Here is a 20,000-nt window from a genome sequence, read left to right as displayed (position 1 = left end):
TGAGCAACGTCCTGACGGGGGTTTTGAGGTTTGGGGTTTGGGGACCGGGATCAGCTAAAATCCTCTGTGCTCTCTGTTCCACTCTATCGTCATGGATCCATTTCAGCGGTTTCTGCTCCCTCCCTTTGATTTCACTGCACATTTTAATCATTTTTGCCGGTTTGGCTCAGTTTTTAACTCCCAGGGGATCAAACCATGGACCCGGCACACTTTCCTCAAGACCCCCATAGACCAGATCCTTAAGACCCCCATAGACCAGATCCTCAAGACCCCCATAGACCAGATCCTTAAGACCCCCATAGACCAGATCCTTAAGACCCCCATAGACCAGATCCTCAAGACCCCCATAGACCAGATCCTTAAGACCCCCATAGACCAGATCCAGAGTATATACATATATATATCGTTATTGAGATACAGGATCAAAGGCGAAGAAAGAGATGGAGAAATAAAACCACAGTGAAGAAAAGAAAGAACGGACGAAGAGATCAAACGTAAACGTGTGTGAGAGACGCTCGAGGAGAGGAATCGATGTTCAGATCAATGAGGAGGGTCCGGCTCCTCCCGGCTCATTCAGCAGGTTAAATGAGGTCATAAATACGACGTGAGCGCCGACCTCTCGTGTGTGTGTGTGTGTGTGTGTGTGTGTGTGTGTGTGTGTGTGTGTGTGTGTGTGTGTGTGTGTGTGTTAGCAGTTAGGACGCTGTCGCCCGGGGACAGGCTGATAAAGAGCCGCGGCCCCTCCCTCCCCATCGCGGTGTGAAAACTCATCTGTGTGCGGTGCAGCTCACGCGCCCCCTCGTCCTCCCCGCCCTTTAATCACGTCCGCCCTCTCCCGTGTTTGATTCCTGTTTTTAGCCTGAAAAATCAAACGTGACTCCAGAGACAAAAATACCAGTTTTCATAGTTTCTCTGATCATGAACGCTTTTCATAAACAAGTCAAACGAGTCACTTTGAATATTTACATGTTTGTTGCTCCAGGACGTGCGGATTAAACAAACGTGTGGTAATTAGTGAGTTTTAGGCACGGGTGGAGAATCGATCAGGCTCAGGCTCAGAGGCACTGACACACAAAGTATGAGTAAAACAATGACAGAGAGAAATTAAAAGTTACAAATACAAAAACATACAACACATCAAACGACAAATAACCGCCACAAAATAACCAGAAGATGCAAAAGGACGACAAAAATGCACAAAACGACTATAAAATATGTAAAAATTATAAGATATACATGTTAAACCACCGCAAAGTGATGCAAAATGACAAAAAAGTGTAAAACAATAACAGAGATGCAAAATGTCCAAACCAGGAAGGACTACAAATGACCCACAATGACGACAAAAAGATGCAAAATGACTAAAAATATATCCAAAACAACCACAAAACGATGCAAAATGACTAAAAATAGATGCAAAACAACCACAAAACGATGCAAAATGACTAAAAATAGATGCAAAACCACCACAAAAAGACGCAAAATGACTAAAAATAGATGCAAAACCACCACAAAAAGACGCAAAATGACTAAAAATAGATGCAAAACAACCACAAAACGATGCAAAATGACTAAAAATAGATGCAAAACCACCACAAAAAGACGCAAAATGACTAAAAATAGATGCAAAACCATCACAAAAAGACGCAAAATGACTGAAAATAGACGTAGGGAAAATAGAATACACCTGCGGATGCTGGTCGGTAGCCATGCTAGCAGAGCCATGCTAGCAGAGCCATGCTAGCAGAGCCATGCTAGCAGGCTAACTGTGTTAAAGCCATCACATAAATCAAGTGGGAATCTCTGCCACCACATTACTCGCACACTTAAACCTCTGTGACCCCGCGGCAACCTCAATTGACCTCTGACCTTTCAGTGTTCATCTGAGGTCACACAGCAACACCGGAGCCACGCGGACAAAGTGTGTTTACATCGATTTCATTGATGAATAAATGAGGGAAGTGCTTACGGTGAAGCCGTGGCCGGTGGACCAGCACCTGACCCTGAAGGTTAAGGCGACGGCAGCATTGACTCCCTGCTCTCTGCGGTCACAGGGAGCCGATCCTGCCTCTTCAACATCAATTGACTTTCTACTTCAAACGACTAATTCATGCCTGAAATGTAAATTTAAACCCGGCCCCTGTCCGTCTCCCACTTGACCCCATTTGACCTCTGACCTCTTTATGGCCCCCCGGGTGTTTCTCCAGGATCTTCAGGGTGTAGTTGGTCCTCTGGCCTTTGCTGTTGAACTCGATGTGACCCGTCAGACCGTCGTACTCCACCTGAAGGGACAAACAGAAGCCCTGGTCACACACACATGCACACACACACACACACACCACAAACCTGAAGCTATCACACACGCAGAAGGCGGATTCAGTCGGCATCGAGTGGCGTTTACCGTCCCAGCAGCGAAGTGTAAAGAGCGTTTGATCTGAGGTTTCATCGTCAGTCACGTGACGCCCTCTACTCCCAAAACTGGACACACTTCAAAAGAAAACAAACCTCCGAGGGAGAAGACGGTGATTCACACGCACATGCGTAACTGTGTAAGTGGAGAGACGACGAGGCTCAGGAGCTTCGGTCAGTGAGGACCGACGTGGAACTCATAAACTGTCCTTTATGTCTGAATTAAGGACAGCGGTGTTGGACCGAGGTGGGACCTGAAAGCTTCTGTAGCACATTTGTGGAAAAGCTTGAGGAGGGTTGCACCGCTCACACACACTGAGCGTGCCGTTACATGGATGCTATGTTCATGAAACGTAATTCATTCATTCATTTTTAGCCTCTTGTCCCTGTCGAGGTCGTTGGGGGGGCTGGAGCCGATCCCAGCTGACATCGGGCGTGAGGCGGGGTCCACCCTGGACAGGACGCCAGTCTATCACAGGACACATAGAGACGAACAGAGACAGACAACCATTCACACCTACGGGTGATTTAGAGTCATCAATGAACCGAACACCTGCACGTCTTTGGACTGTGGGAGGAAACCGGAGAACCCGGAGAAAACCCACGCAGACACGGGGACAACATGCAAACTCCACACAGAAGGGCCCCAGCCGGGATTCAAACCAGGAACCCTCTCGCTGTGAGGCAACAGTGCTAACCACCACTCCACTGTTCCGCCCGATTCAGAGTTCATTTTTGTCAGAGTTGAATGATAAACGTATTTGTGCTGAAGCGATCTGGAGAAAGGCGACAGCGTCCGTTGGTAGCATCTCTCCCGTACGCACGCAACTTAGTGAAGACACGATCTGAGAGACTGTTGCAGGATAGACGTACATGTGCTGATTGTTACAGTGGTTAAAGCGTAGTGGTTAAAAGTAGCACATTTATACCCTGTGCTCATTGTAATTGTCATGTATTATGCAGACAGCAGGTGCTTGTTCCTCAGCCTTGAAACCACAGTGAGAGTGTTTGCAGAGCAGAGATAAAAGTGTAGCAGTCAGAAGATACGGAAACTACAAGCAGAAGAGCACCGAGGCCTTCAAGGACGCCGTCTGTGGGTGTGTGAGATTTGCTTTTACCTATAAAGAGATGTGTGCTCTGTATCAGCCTGTATCAGCCTGAACAGATGTGATTCTCTGTGCAAAAAGATGCAAAATGACTAAAGATAGATGCAAAATCCCCACAAAATGATGCATATGACTAAAAATAGATGAAAAACCACCACAAAAAGATGCAAAATGACTAAAAATTGATGCAAAACCACCACAAAAAGATGCAAAATGACTAAAAATAGATGAAAAACCACCACAAAAAGATGCAAAATGACTAAAAATAGATGCAAAACCACCAAAAAAAGATGCAAAATGACTAAAAATAGATGCTCTGCTGATCAGGCCTGAGTCCCTACTGAAGGTTTAACCGGTAAGGAAAGATCCGCTCCACCAAGGAGGACAGGATCCTGCCTGATGTCAGGAACGGGTGCTGGACAGCCGACGCTCCGTATATTTTAAACGTGACTACTGTGATTTTTAAATCATATCTCGTGTAAAGGTCCGGTGATTCCTTTGTGGGTGTCGTGACCGTCTTCATATTTCCTGTGTGGTTTTGAAGACTAGCTTAATTTCCTGTGTGGTTTTGAAGACTAGCTTAATTTCCTGTGTGGTTTTGAAGCTCTGAAGAAGGTGTGAAACCCAGGTAGGCAGTCCTGGATACCTGTGTGGGTTGGCTGGAGGGGAGAAGTTCAGCATCCGTGAGGAACTCGGAGTAGAGCCGCTGCTCCTTTGCGTTGAAAGGAGCCAGTTGAGGTGGTTCAGGATCATCTGGTAAGGATGAACCCTGGGCGCCTCCCTAGGGAGGTGTTCCAGGCACGTCCAGCTGGGAGGAGGCCTCGGGGAAGACCCAGGACCAGGTGGAGAGATTAGATCTCCATACTGGCCTGGGAACGCCTCAGGATCCCCCAGTTAGAGCTGGTTAATGTGGCCCGGGAAAGGGAAGTTTGGGGTCCCCTGCTAGAGCTGCTGACCCCACGACCCGACCCCGGATAAGAGGCTGAAGATGAGTGAGTGTTGGATTGATTTAGTTTACTTCCGTTGTAAAGACGATCAGAACAGACAGCCATGAACGTGAGGTGACGGTTCACGGCCAAATCCAATCAGAGGAGGGCCCTTCTCGCCATTCAGAGGTGAAAAAGGCGGGACCTTCCCCGACCATCCTGGGAAAAACATCGGCAGGCAGAGCTGTAGCACAGGACGCTCCGCACACCCGGGAACACGACTGTGTGGATCGATGTCCGGCGAGCAGAGAGGGAGCTGCATCACCAACGACAACACGAAACCGGAGCTTTGCAGACGCCTCCCTGTCGTTCAAATCCCAGGTGTTGGACACACACAGGTTACTATACACATGTGTTACTATGGTTACTGTCACTGTTGCTGTGAAGCAAACCAAGCTGTGCAAACCAGGCTCCCAACACTGTTCAACAACCCCGACCTGGGAATTCACAACGGGCAAATGCCCCTTAACTCTGAACCGCACCATGACATTAAAACCGTGGTACGTACCGAACCGTGACTCTGGTGTACCGTTACACCCCTAACACACTGGTACGTCCAAGTGTACTCGTCGTTGTGTCACGTGACCTTGAAAAAGAACGCGCCGTGATATCGGAGCGCCGTGATATCGGAGCGCCGTGATATCGTAGCGCCGTGATATCGAGCGCCGTGATGTCGGAGCGCCGTGACCCGCTGAAGAAGACGGAAAGTGTTTGCAGCAGCTGAACGTAACACGGCGAGGTGATTGTTTCAGAAAGGAAACGTGGAAGAAGAAGAAGACACACAGTTCATTAGATCAGTGACAGTGTGTGTGCGTGTGTGTGCGTGTGTGTGTGTGTGTGTTTGTGTGTGTGTGTGTGCATGTGTGTGCACCTGTGTGTGTGTGCAGGATCGTGCAACACATGTGCAGTCAAGCGTGCATTTCTTGCCTGAGTGAGTGAAATTGAGTGCACATACAGTATAATATGTATGTGTGTGTGTGTGTGTGTGTGTGTGTGTGTGTGTGTGTGTGTGTGTGTGTGTGTGTGTGTGTGTGTCTGTGTGTGTGTGTGTGACTCAAGATGAATTACATTCCAAAAAGAGACGGAGAGAGACGGAGAGAGACGGAGAGGACGGGGGAGAGAGGTCTCTGGTTGCTGCCAAAAACAGTGTGGAGATGATGAAGTGATGCACCGAGAGCAACAAAAACAATATGGAGGGGGGAGGGAGGGAGGGAGGGAGGGAGGGAGGACGCAGGGGGGAGGCATGCTCAGTGGATGGGAGGAACGAGAAGTGTGAGACAGACAGAAATAGGAAAGAGGAGGACGAGAGGAAATCAAATGAACATAGAAATTTAAGAGGAAAGAAGGAGGGAGAGAGGGAAAGATGCCAGAGGGAGAGAGAGGGAGATACTACCTCTCTCTCTCTCTCTCACTCTCTCTCTCTCTCTCTCTCTCTCTCTCTCTCTCTCTCTCTCTCTCTCTCTCTCTCTCTCTCTCCTCTCTCTCTCTCTCTCTCTCTCTCTCTCTCTCTCTCTCTCCTCTCTCTCTCTCTCTCTCTCTCTCTCTCTCTCTGCTGTGTGTTTACCATGCGCAGGTAGTTCATGAGGCTGGTGCCGTGCTGCCAGATGAGCGGCGACGTGCAGCTCAGCGGCTTCACTCCGATCTCCTGACTGCGGTTCAGCTCCCGCACGGCGCCCACCACCACGTGAACGCCGTCGAACATCAGGGCCGATGACAGCTGCAACACACAGAATCAAAGAATAGAGGACACACAACACTGGACCAGCTGACCACGAGTTTAGGCTCAAATTACCACGAGTTTAGGCTCAAATCATCACGAGTTTAGGCTCAAAATATCACGAGTTTAGGCTCAAATTATCACGAGTTTAGGCTCAAATTATCACGAGTTTAGGCTCAAATTACCACGAGTTTAGGCTCAAAATATCACGAGTTTAGGCTCAAATTATCACGAGTTCAGGCTCAAAATACCACGAGTTTAGGCTCAAATTATCACGAGTTCAGGCTCAAAATACCACGAGTTTAGGCTCAAATTATCACGAGTTTAGGCTCAAAATACCACGAGTTTAGGCTCAAAATACCACAAGTTTAAGCTCAAATTATCACAAGTTTAGGCTCCAAAGACCATGAGTTTAGGCTCAAATTATCACGAGTTTAGGCTCAAAATACCACGAGTTTAGGCTCGAAATATCACGAGTTTAGGCTCAAATTATCACGAGTTTAGGCTCAAATTATCACGAGTTTAGGCTCAAATTATCACAAGTTTAGGCTCCAAAGACCATGAGTTTAGGCTCAAATTATCACGAGTTTAGGCTCAAATTATCACGAGTTTAGGCTCAAATTATCACGAGTTTAGGCTCCAAATACCACGAGTTTAGGCTCAAATTATCACGAGTTTAGGCTCAAATTATCACAAGTTTAGGCTCAAAATACCACGAGTTTAGGCTCAAATTATCACGAGTTTAGGCTCAAAATATCACGAGTTTAGGCTCAAAATACCACGAGTTTGACAAGAGGCCGGTATTCACTCTGGTTTGGTCTCCACCTCCTCCTGAGGACCTAAAAGAGGATCCAAAGCTCCATCGAGCTGCAGAGGCGACGACTCCTCTTTGTCATTTGATCTTAAATCGTTCGTCCTGTAGAAAATAGTGTCTGCGTGTTTGCTCCTACAGACGAGGGCGTCTGGGAATGATATGTCGCGCTGCTGCTATCAGCGGCGTTCAGCATGAGCCTCGTACGGCTCGGTGACCGTATCACAGCCTGGCGTTCTGGTCTGTTTGGTCAGTTGTCAGTCGAACCGACGCTCTGAGAGAATCCGAGCGATCGTACGGAGGCACAGCGGCACAGTCTGTCCACGGCTGATAAAGAAAGATGGATGAAATGTACGAATGGAGTGATGGAGCTTCTCTCCCGGTCGATAGTTTCAGGGCCGGACGACGAGAACTAATTACAGTTTGAGGAGAGAAAGCAGAAACAGAAGGAGTGAAAAAGAAACGCTAGCTCGCAACAATCTGTCCGTCTGCTCCTCAGCTGCACATATGAACCAGATTCAACTAACACACCGTGTCATGAGGACGTATCAGGCGTTACTTTCAGTGCGTCAGGAGAAGATCTGGTCACATTCACTATTTAAACTCGAGAACACGGGAGTCAGGTACTGGCTCTCCCGTGTCACTAGTAGAGAAAACTCTCTGCTCCGGGAGTGAAGTGCAGGCAGCGTTTATGATGAAACTGATATTCAACACAGTCCCACGCCCATAGACTGTAAAACACTGACCCTCACGACCCGAAGCCCCCCGCTGCTCCACAGTAGCATGTAGTGTCTGTGTCATAGATAGAAGGCTGGATTCATGTCGTGGTGCAAGTGCGTCTACTTAATTAGCATAACAGAGCTAACGCTAACACGTTGTGTTCCTAAACCATCTGTTTGTGCAGTTGATCGCAGAGTAAACCATCGTGTCATTTAAGATAACACCACCACACGGATGACCACAGTCCAGGTCCAGATGACGGAGTTAGCATGCTAATGATGCTAATCCTGACAACTAGCCTCCGAGGAGAAGTGACGGCCAGTGGCTAGCTGTCACTCAAGAGTCCACGCCCCTAATTATTCATAAACTTTAACCTCCAATAAAATAAAAACTAGCCCCTCCCCCTCAGTGTTGCCATGGAGACCTGATCTAAACACACAGACTAGAATGTTCTTTTGTCCTTAAACAGGTTTAATGATGCTGTGTAAACGGCCTGTTTAACATGGGGCTCAATGAGAAACTGCTCTGTTATGAAACCTGCCCCTAGTGGACACTCGGAGAACTGACGCTGACGGAGCTTCCTGATTGGATCAAACAGGAAGCTGGGGGCGGGGCTTGGTCTCAGATGTGCTTTCAGCCCCTCCTACAGGTTTGTTGTGATTAATATTTTCTTAAACATATTAAACATGTGTCTGGAGACGGACTTTAATGTTTCTGTTTTATTATTAAAATCACTCATTACAGTTCGGGGAAGATGGAAGTGGCGGTTAAATCCTGAAAGAGTCAGTTCTGACCTGAACCACGAGACAGGAAGTGTGTCAGTATTTGACCAAAACCGCAATCTTTCTCTGAGCAAAGCTCCACCAACTCCGATGTGGGACGTGAACCCGGGTCTGGGGCTTTCTACACGCCCATCCACACTGACACCCCCCCCCCCCCCTCCCCACGTGTTAAAGACAAACATCATGTCTCTCTGCACCAGCCGTCACTTCACACTGAAACGCTTCATCTGATCATCAAGTAATGACTGTAATCATCATAATATTAAGGTTTATTACAATCACAACAACTCCGTCGAGCACCTTAAGTGATTAAATGTAAGTAATAAATCCCCGGGGGGGCGTTCTCCACACTGATGACAGCGTCTCCAGTGATTGAGACAGACGCTGCTGTCGTTGCTATTATCTTTATTAAAGCTGTGCGCTCGGGCGTTCGTGCCTCCGCTGATATCAAAGCTGCAAACGAGGCGAACGGCTCCGGGGAGAGTGATTCGTCCTGATGGCTCGTTTCATTGTGGAGGAGGAGAAACATACGACAGATATAAGGCGTGAACAGCACTGCAGTCAGAGCTGAATCTGAGTCTCCGTGTGTGTTTTCTTCTCGTTATTACGGGAAACGTGGAGTGTTGGACACACACTCACACACACACACACACACACACACACACACGGCCACAGAGACCATCTGTTCCTGCTCTTTAACACGACCCTCAGGAGCAGCAGCAGGTAAATAACAACTATGTTTAAACTTTGTAGCTCAGTGGTCACGTACGATCGTTAGCACAACATAGTGACTACGTTTGACTTCTACGTCGACTTCGACCTCATCTGAAGGAGCAGTGAGCAACTTTGGGTTCAGTGTCCCGCTCAAGGACTTCATTCCACGCGAAAGAGACGGAGCGACTGAGCGTTTCCCTGCAGCTTCCACTGCTGCAGCCCAAATGGACTAAGGGCGCACTCACACTGTGCCTCCGTACCGTGCCCAAACAGGTTTTACGGGTAAAGTCTGGTTCCTTTGACCAGTGTGAGTGCAACCGTACTGCGCCTAGGAGCTGCACGCTCACCGTCCACGGCTCGTTTTGGAGAGTTGGGCTTTTGTAAAGCACGTTTGCACGTGTGCGAGCACGAGCGTGCGCACGTGTACGAGCGCGAGGCCTACGGCGGTTCTGAGGTCATTTCCTGTGCGCCTGTTGGGACGTAGAAAAAAGAAGGAGGGACCATGCGCGGACATTTCAAACAATGGCGGTGAAAGGTTCACGTTGGTGTGATGCGGAGGTGGAGTGTTTACTGCAGATTTGGTCGATGAAAAGATTCAAAAACAGTCGACAAGACGCACAAAAACTCAGAGGTCTACGGAAAGATCTGGAAACAAAGCCACGCATCGCCATGACGTCATCAATGCGTGTGACGTGTTACGGCGTGATGACGTATAGGCAGCAAGAAGCATTCTCCGAGGCCCAGGTAGTGTGAGTCCAAACGGGGCTGGAGGGGGGGACAAGGACCCTAAAGCACGGGGCATGGGACGGAGGCACAGTGGGAGGGCGCACTGAAAGACTTCTGCCAGAGCTCCTCGTCTGTGTGAATGAGGCCTGATACAAACAACCTGTGGGGACACTTTTTAAAAGATGTCTAACTTTCATTATTCACTCGTCTAAATCCTGGTTCAAAGACAAGACAAACGTCTCTCAGGGTGAACAGGGTGTGAAGTAAACTTCTTCAACCCCAGAGGGAGGTTTCTATCGTGCAAACGTCTCTCACCGCTGGTCCCGGGTACGGGCTGATGTCACATCCTTCCCTCCAGGACAGGTTCAGGCTCCGGATGAACTCCAGGTAGAAGGGGTGGCTGCGGTTCAGCATGGAGAAGCCCAGAATGTTGGACTGATCGTCCACCACGTCGTCCAGCCGCAGCAGAGGGAAGTCCTGAGGACAGAAGACAGACAGACAGAGAGACATTTAGGCCGTTTAGGAGGAGGGCAGTGGGAAGGAGATCCCAGGCAAGTGCAGATTGAAAGACCAACTATCACGACACGCAGGCGAGTCGAGTCGAGTATTTTTAAATTCAGAGCTCACAGAGAAAAAGAAAGCTTTAAAAAAAGATGGACATCAAACACCGGGGACGTTCAGAGAGCTGGGAACGGTCCTCGGAGGCTAGTCGCTGTTGAAACAAACCAGAATCAAACCGCCGGTTCGTGTTTGCTCCCAAACAGATGCTGCGAGGAAACATTTAGCCTCAGCTGTGAGGTCGTGTTCGGAGCGATCTGCTGACACAAGCAGAAAAGATGCTGCTTTCACTCTGCATCTTAACTTTACTCAGCCGACGTGAAAACAAGGATCAATGTGATTGTGAAGTAATCTAAACATCGACTTTATGATCGATTTTCTTTCAGGTCTCCATTCGGTTCTCTTTGGTGATTAACAGAAGCTGCAGGTGTGTCTTTGGATCATCATCTGTTCAGTCTTTTCATGAGTCCGTCCTGATCTCTGAGCTCCATCGTGTTTTACTCTCAGATCAGTTTGGTAATTTGGAGAAGTTTGACCAGTTTGAACCAATCAGCGTTGGTGTTGAGGCGGATTTAAGTGTGATGTAACACGTGCAAATGCGACCTGATCCAGACACATTTCACACAGCTGTAGCTCTAATATCGTTAGCCGCTCACTAACTCTTTGTTCTCTGGATCCTTCTGTTGAATATGGACCGGGCTCCTGAAATTGGGCCTTTGATGTGTAAATTCACGTTAAACACAAAGGGAAAATCTCCTTTACCCACATGTTGTTTCCTTTCTGAGCTTTGCCTCCACGCTGTTAGCACGTCACACGCTCCAGTGGTCTGATTGGTTGGTTTGGCCCGTATGTTGGTGACAGACAGATGGTTCATCCAATCAGAAACCAGGATTTTCACCCCTTTACAAAAGATCTTTAAACCAGAGTTCAGATGGATCTGCTGAGACCAGGAGAACCAGGAGGATGGATCCACCTGGAGGAGTCAGGTTAGACTTTCACCGCTCTCTTGTTTGTTCTCCCATAGTCACTGTTCTAGTGGTAGCCCCGTCTACTCTCTGTGGTGGACCAACCACAGCTGAGAGACACCTCACTGAAGCTGCTCGTACACTGAACGAGTTTAGAAACGTTGTTTTGTTTCAGCTCAGTCTGTTCCAGTAAACTGTGCCTGTTCCTACTGTTCTGCTGTTTTAACCGCCATAACATGTAAGTCATATTCACATTACTATAGATATTATTATAGTTACTGTTACGCTATGGTTGCTTCATCTCTGGAAGTGTGTCTTTGTGTCTGTCTTTTCTCTCTTCCTCTCTCCGGTGCAGACAGATGTGCGTCCTCCACAGAGCTGGGTCTGTCTGACGTTCCTGTCTGTTATAGTGAAGGTTTTCGTCTCCACCGTACTCTACGGGGGAATTGTTGGGTCTCTGTAAATCATAAATAAGTCATAGAGTGTGGTCTTTACCTGCTCTGTGAAGTGTCCTGAGATCACTGCTGTTATGATCTGGCACTGTGAATAAAATTTAAAACAATCACGTGTCTGTCACATAAAGCCGAGGGTCGTTTTTAATCAGAAATGTGACTTCAAACAAATCTCCATCATGTATCAGGAGAAGTTTGCTCCTCTGAACCAACAGGAAACCGTCCCTAATGTAACACGATGAACTCACGATGAGCTCTGCTTTGACCCTGCAGTTCCCTGAGTGGTTGCCTGATCACTGTCACCCCTCGGAGAAGGACATGTACCCAGACTACTTCTCCAAGAGAGAGCAGTGGAAGAAGCTGAGGCTGGAGAGCTAGGACAGAGAGGTGGCCTGTGTTTGTGCTGCATCATGGGGTTTAACGTGGAAAAAGCAAAATGGCCGCTATAACACAACACTAATGCTTCAGGAGAAGTGTCTGTGTCATAGATAGCAGGCTGTACTCAAGTCATGGTGCAAGTGCAGCTATTTAATTAGCATAACAGAGCTAACGCTAACACGGTGTGTTCTAAAACCATCTGCTTGTGCAGTTGATTGAAGAGCAAACCATCTTGTCACTTAAGATAACACCACCACCCGAATGACCGCAGTCCAGGTCCAGATGACGGAGTTAGCATGCTAATGATGCTAATCCTGACAACTAGCCTCCGAGGAGAAGTGAGGGCCAGAGGCTAGCTGTCACTCAATAGGCCACGCCCCTAATTATTCATACACTTTAACCTCCAATAAAATAAAAACTAGCCCCTCCCCCTCAGTGTTGTCATGGAGATATGATCTAAACACACAGACTAGAATGTTCTTTTGTCCTTAAACAGGTTAAATGATGCTGTGTAAACGGCCTGTTTAACATGGGGCTCAATGAGAAACTGCTCTGTTATGAAACCTGCCCCTAGTGGACACTCAGAGAACTGACGCTGACGGAGCTTCCTGATTGGATCAAACAGGAAGTCGCTGTGGCGGGGGGGGGGGGGGGGGGGTTGTTCTCCACAGACGCCCATATCTTACAAAAATATCACATTCAATGAAAACATAAATGAAGGGTCTTGACCGAGGTCTATACTGCCACATCGTCATTTGGCTGCGTCTCCAGCGGAGTTACTCTGGCCCAGGATCTCTCTGGTCTGCAGAAAGCGTCTGTAGAGGTTTTGACTCCCACCGCTGAGGTCCAAAAACCCTGGAGCCTTTCTTGTGTCCAGCTGTTTAGCACAACTGCTCTCGTGTGTGTGTGTGTGTGTGTGTGTGTGTGCAAGCTCGCTTTCTTTTCCCTGAATCCCTCACGCACTTATTTACTTAACCGCATCCCGGCCTGTCGGGAAGCTGCTGCTGCGGCTGCTGCTTTTGTTGTTTTTCTGCTGGTGCGGTTTCCAGTTGCCAAATCAATTTCAGCTACAGCCAAGTACACAGTCAGTCTGTGGGCCTGCCAGCCGGGACAAAGAGCAGTTGGCTGGGCAGAGGAGGCGCCGCGGCGAGGCCAGCACTGCTGAGGGAGGGAACACTGCGGCAGAATCAGAGAAGGACATCGGCGAGGCTACAGCGCCGCTCAGGCAGGACGCTCGCTTGGAAAAGGAAGACGGTGAGGGCAAACGAGGCCGGCTCTCTGAGGTTTGTGTGAGAGAGCGATAAGTCAGATTTAGATTGTTCCCTGCCGTCGTTCAGGGCAACACGACCGTCATATATCTTCAGGGGATTGATTAGATTATGAATCAATACCTGAGACTGATTCCCTCACCAGAGACGTCTCAGACTCACCGCAGGGATCGTGCCCAGTCTGGAACTCCATTAGAGACAAAAGTAAAAGTGAGATTCATGACTCAAGGATCTCAGTAAAGTTTTATAGACTTGTCCAGTGATGCAGCGCTGCGTGACGCCATGGACGGAGCTCTCAGTGGTCAGAAAACTGGCACGTTTAAAGCTGTGAATGTTCTCATTTGTCCAGGTCGTCGTTATCCTCAAAGCAATTTCAGTCACGAGCAACTGGACTCATCCAAGAGGCTTCAACAGTTCATGTACGCATCTGACCAGGCTGGGACTGGACCAGGACCAGGACCAGGACCAGGCTGGGACTGGTACAACTAACTGGTGTGAGATCCAGGTATTTAACCTCTCACAAGGCCGATGATGTCACTGGAACCCTTTGTGCTCCAAGTGCCAACGACTGTCGTTAGAGTGGCAGTCATTGGTGGAAGTAGGTTTGGACTTTGTTAGTGCTGGTCCAGTCCCAGCCTGGTCCTGGACCTGGTCCAGTCCCAGCCTGGTCCTGGACCTGGTCCAGTCGTTGATGAGCAGTTGGTCTGGACTTGCTTAGTGCTCTATTGAGGCCATTTGTGAACAGTTGTTCTTTGAGGTTAGATTGTTGAATGAAGGGATGAAAGGGCACAAAGGGTTTCTGTGACATCATCGGCCTTGTGAGAGGTTAAATACCTGGATCTCACTCCAGTTAGTTGGTTCAGTCCCAGCCTGGTCCTGGTCCTGGTCCAGTCCCAGCCTGGTCCTGGTCCAGTCCCAGCCTGGTCCTGGTCCTGGTCCTGGTCAGATGCGTACATGAACTGATGAAGCCTCTTGGATGAGAGGTGAAACGTCTTCCTAGACAAAGAACCAAGTCCAGTTGCTTTGGACTGAAATTTCTTTGGGGGTGTCACGTTTACGTCTGTTGTTACGTCGTCTCACTGTCAGTTTACCTTATTGTCTCCCTGTTTTAGTAATGCCTTCTTACCTTATTGGCATCTTATCGTATTATTGTCTTCACAATGATCGTCCACCATGTTACCAAGTCTCAAAGACCTCGACGTTTAACAATTTTGCGTTAATTTGGATTCATTTTGCATTCATTTTTTGATATTTTGTGGTTGTTTTTGTGTCATTTTTGGTCATTTTGCACCGACTGTTAGAGGTTCTAGGCTTCAATGTGGTCATTTTGTGTCTCGTTGTGGTCATGAAATCTCTTTTGATTGTGATTGGGTTGTTTTTTTTCGTCTATTTTGAGTCTTTTTTGCGTGTCTCTGTGGTTGTTTCACATTTCTGTGGTCAGGGTCTGTTGTTCCCTCCAGAGAAGGTGAAACTAGGAGCTAAAGAGAGGCTCGGGTGTTCGTGTAAACACTCTGATTACTGCAGCTTTAAGTCTGACGTGTGTTCCCGCTCTGAAACCAGATTTTATTCAGAGGTTTTACGCGATAAGATCTTTCCATCGTCTCCGCGCTCAGACGTCTCAAAGCCAAACAGCGGTGAACGCACAGTCTGCCGTCCTGTCACAGTCAGCAGAGCGTGTTTAATACAAAGTTAAAGGTAGGTCATAAACAGTGCTGCAGGTGTGTGTGTGTGTGCGTGTGTGTGTGTGTGTGTGTGTGTGTGTGTGAATCCTTTTTACTCTTGGTTGGTGTCCAGGGTTCTGCCGGAGGAAGCGAGAATGGCACTTTCGCCCTTGGTGTGCGAGCGCGGCATGCGGTGCCCTTGCTAGAGGCTCCGTTAAAGCCCGTGACACGCCGGCGTTTGGAGACGAGGCGCCGATCGAGACGAGTTATTATCCACGCAAAGTCTCCGTGCACAAGGGCACAACGGCAGACAGCGGAATTATAACGATGACAAACGGCGGCGGGAGCGGCGCGCATCTTTGATGAGAAGAGAAAAACGAGGAGAGGAGGAGGAGAAGAAGGAGGAGAAGAAGAAGAAGGAGAAGGAGAAGGAGGAGAAGAAGAAGAAGAAGAAGAAGAAGAAGAAGAAGAAGAGGAAGAAGAAGAAGAAGAAGAAGAAGAAGAAGAAGAAGAAGAAGAAGAAGAGGTGTTTAATGGAAGATGAGTGAGAGCTCTTACCATGGTGGTGAGGATGTACTTGTAGAAGGCCGACGTCATGCCCAGCTCGTTCGCCTGAGGAGGAGAAGAAGAAAGTAACGTCAGCACTCTGAAACAGGAAGTACATGTCCTGAAACAGGAAGTACACGTCCTGAAACAGGAAGTACACGTCCTCAAACAGGAAGTACACGTCCTCAAACAGGAAGTACATGTCCTGAAACAGGAAATACACGTCCTGAAACAGCAAGTACACGTCCTGAAGCAGGAAGTATACGTCCTGAAACAGGAAGTACATGTCCTGAAACAGGAAATACACATCCTGAAACAGCAAGTAAACATCCTGAAACAGGAAGTACACGTCCTGAAACAGGAAGTACACGTCCTGAAACAGGAAATACACGTCCTGAAACAGGAAGTACACGTCCTGAAGCAGGAAGTATACGTCCTGAAACAGGAAATACACGTCCTGAAACAGCAAGTACACGTCCTGAAACAGGAAGTACACATCCTGAAACAGGAAGTACACGTCCTGAAACAGCAAGTACACGTCCTGAAACAGCAAGTAAACATCCTGAAACAGGAAGGACACGTCCTGAAACAGGAAGTACACGTCCTGAAACAGGAAATACACGTCCTGGAACAGGAAGTACACGTCCTGAAACAGGAAATACACGTCCTGAAACAGGAAGTACACGAGGATGAGGATGCGTTCACAATCCAGAGAGGAGTCCCATGCCGCGCTCAGACCAGGTGCAATGGACGCAATGAAAACGCTTTACGACGTGCGGCACTCAGATTTGCCTCTTTGCGCTCAATGTTCAAATCAGTTGAACTGATGCAATGACGCGGCATCGGACTCTCTGGATTGTGAACGCTGTGTGCCCTTATGTGTGTTTTCCTCCTCCTCACTCCAGGTTAGGATTCTAACATTAAAGCCCTGCACCAAACTAGTGTTCAACAAAATAAAGATCTGACACTCGCTCAGGTTTAGTGAAGCGTCGTGGCTCCGGTTAAAACCTCTGTGTTGTTGCGGTCGGGGAGCGTACAGCAGAGAAGCTGGTGGTTAATGTTAGGGATGGATGGCTGTTTTTAGCGAGGAACAAACAGCTGTTTCCTCCGGTGTGTGCGTGTGCGTGTTGTCTCTGAGCAGCTGTTGTTTCACTGTTTACAAGCACGCCCTGACAGAACAACTCTCTACGAGCACAAGCAGGATTTGAACCGCCAACCTCTCAGAGGAGCGCTTCAGACTGAATCTGGTATTAACGCATTAACCTTCCACACACGCCGAGCTTCTCTCCGCTGCGTTGCGCCTGCAGGATCTGAGCTTTAGAGGAAAAAGAGACAAACATGACGGCGTTACTGAGACATTTACTTTGTATTCAGAACGCCTCAGACTGCCGAGGTTACCGCGCACCGAGAGAAATTACAACCTGCCAAGAGCTGCTGGATTTAGTTTGAGGCTGTAAAGTCTGAGACGACTCCACCGACCATTTTGGCAGGAAACCAACGTGAGTGTTGGTGTAACCACCACAGAAGAAGAAACAGACAGACGGAGCAGGAAATGAAGCCGTTCCAGCGGACAGAGGAGCAGCACTACTCTCCGGCCGTTTGGACTTTCTCAGAGTTTTCATTTCCTTTTTCCACCTGAACCTCGTTTATCCGTGTTTCTGTGTAAGTGACTAATGATGACAACTGTGGAGCTGCAGCTTGGCCTGTGAACCAGCTGAACACCGACAATATCCGTCCACTCAAAGTGTCAGGGTCCGTCCACACGATCGAAAACAAACTTTTTTCTCTCTGTCGTTCTTAAAAAGTTTCCTTCCACTCGGCCTCGACTCCTTAACCTCTGCGTCCACAGGAAACCAGGTAAACCTAGTTCCTTTGACCAGTGTGAGTGCAACCGTACCGCGCCTAGGAGCGGTACGGTTGCCGTCCACAGCCCGCTTGGGAGAGGTGGGCTTTTGTAAAGCACGTTTGCACGTGTACGAGCACGAGCGTGCGCACGTGTACGAGCACGAGGCCTACGGCGGTTCTGAGGTCATTTCCTGTGCGCCTGTTGGAACATAGAAAAAAGATGGAGGGACCATGCGCGGACATTTCAAACAATGGCGGTGAAAGGTTCACGTTGGTGTGATGCGGAGGTGGAGTGTTTACTGCAGATTTGGTCGATGAAAAGATTCAAAAACAGTCGACAAGACGCACAGAAACTCTGAGGTCTACGGAAAGATCTGGAAACAAAGCCACGCATCGCCATGACGTCATCAATGCGTGTGACGTGTTACGGCGTGATGACGTATAGGCAGCAAGAAGCATTCTCCGAGGCCCAGGTAGTGTGAGTACAAACGGGCCTGGAGGGGGGGACAAGGACCCTAAAGCACGGGGCACGGGACAGAGGCACAGTGGGAGGGCGCCCTGAGAAACCCACTACAGTTACTGAACTGTTGAAGAGACTTCTTCCCAAACACACTCACACAAACAGTGCTGTTCTATATTAATGCATTATAATGGTGAAAACATGGCGGTAATATCGTTTAAATGACTCGTCTTGGCTCATTTTCACATTAAAAACACACTAATTGCAGCCTGAAATCAAACTTTAGGGATTAGTGAAGACGTGTAGCCGACATCCTGACCTTCCTGAGGATGTGGTAGGAGATGGAGGCGTTGGCGTCGATGATGATGGTGGCCACTTTGTCGTCACGGATCTCCTTCAGCAGGGGGGTGGGGTCCAGGCTGTCGTCCAGCATCCGCACCGACAGCGTCTCCCTGGAGATGAGGAAGCGGTGGACCAGTTCCTCCAATCGCAGCAGGCCTGAGGGGAGGAGTCAGAAATCAGGAAGTGACGTGTGAAAAAGTGGCAGGCCTCAATAAATACGGATTCATGGTTAAAAGTGTCAGAAGAGAAGAGACATGAAGTGTTTGTTCACTGAAATGCTTTATCTCATCTCATCTTCAGCCCCTTATCCAGGGTCTCGGGCGCAGCAGGTCCAGCAGGGGACCCCAGACTTCCCTTTCCCGGGCCACATTAACCAGCTCTAACTGGGGGATCCTGAGGCGTTCCCAGGCCAGTGTGGAGATCTAATCTCTCCACCTGGTCCTGGGTCTTCCCCGAGGCCTCCTCCCAGCTGGACGTGCCTGGAACACCTCCCTAGGGAGGCGCCCAGGGTTCATCCTTACCAGATGATCCTGAACCACCTCAACTGGCTCCTTTCAACGCAAAGGAGCAGCGGCTCTACTCCGAGTTCCTCACGGATGCTGAACTTCTCCCCCTCTCTCTAAGGGAGACTCCAGACCCCCTCCTGAGGAAACACATTTCGGCCGCTTGGACCTGGACCTGGTTCTTTGGGTCCTGACCCAGCTTTCATGACCACAGGTGAGGGTAGGAACCAGGACTGAGGGTAGATCCAGAGCTTTGCCTTCAGGCTCACACCACTAACCCTATCATGCAGCAGCCCACGTCGGGCTGACATTACTGCAGAGGTTTGCTGTTTGTTTCAGCAGCATTAGTGGTTAAAAAAGACATTTGAATGCCTTCACCGTACTGCCCTGAGCTAATCACTGTTAGCCACGTCCGGCTGTTAGCGACTCTCCTGTCTCCGAGGATTATTTGATGTATTTAATTGCCGAAAAAAGACCCTGGGATGATTTTACATCAGAATTTCACTTTAAACATCTGCGTTAACGCTCTTTAAGTGCTGCAATAAATAAAACAATGGTAAAGTGCACTGTTTAGTATTGAACTATCACATGCTCACAAGCTTTTGTCCTTAATAATACACACTTTTAACTATGCCCCGATCACCCCAACGTTACATGAGATTATCAGCCGGCAGTTCTCAGCATTCAAGCACATCTGAGGCGTTATTCAACACCACCTGACCCCGAATAACCACGGGAAGTCCTGGCCAAAGAAACGAGATCAAAACGACACCGGCCTGTGTTAGGGCACACTCAGCCACTCACTCGGCAGCCCGTGAAGTATCTAATGCGAGCAGAGCAACACTGAGCGGCTCAACGTCCAGAGGCGAGCAGATAAACACGAGCAATGAACCCGGAGCCTCGGCTCAGCTCATAAAGTCACCGGAGAGGAAAACACGCATCAAAAGCACAGAAGTGGCCGGGAGCAGGAGGCGAGAGTGGAGAACATCAAACGTTTTCAGCCTTCAAGTGGACGAGGCCGCGCTGTAACCTTCATACTGGAAATGGAAAC

The 20,000-nt window shown here is 48.7% G+C and overlaps 1 protein-coding gene across 1 annotated transcript in view; it reads right to left on the bottom strand.

Annotated features, from left to right (window-relative positions):
* LOC310955819 (glutamate receptor ionotropic, kainate 5-like) overlaps positions 1 to 20,000 on the bottom strand; it is a gene marked incomplete at its 3' end in the record, with an annotated part of 149,202 nt that overhangs the window by 29,532 nt on the left and 99,670 nt on the right. Inside the window, exons 6-10 of the mRNA XM_083925865.1 lie at positions 18,424 to 18,602; positions 15,812 to 15,865; positions 10,287 to 10,448; positions 6,066 to 6,218; positions 2,178 to 2,282 (exon numbers count right to left, since the gene is read on the bottom strand). Coding sequence (XP_083781991.1) covers positions 2,178 to 2,282; positions 6,066 to 6,218; positions 10,287 to 10,448; positions 15,812 to 15,865; positions 18,424 to 18,602 — 653 coding nt within the window. The remainder of the gene's footprint in view (positions 1 to 2,177; positions 2,283 to 6,065; positions 6,219 to 10,286; positions 10,449 to 15,811; positions 15,866 to 18,423; positions 18,603 to 20,000) is intronic.

This window comes from Echiichthys vipera (genome assembly GCF_963691815.1).
Source record: "Echiichthys vipera genome assembly, chromosome: 13".
NCBI classification, from domain to species: Eukaryota; Metazoa; Chordata; class Actinopteri; order Perciformes; family Trachinidae; genus Echiichthys; species Echiichthys vipera.
This window is presented reverse-complemented; position numbering and strand designations above follow the sequence as displayed.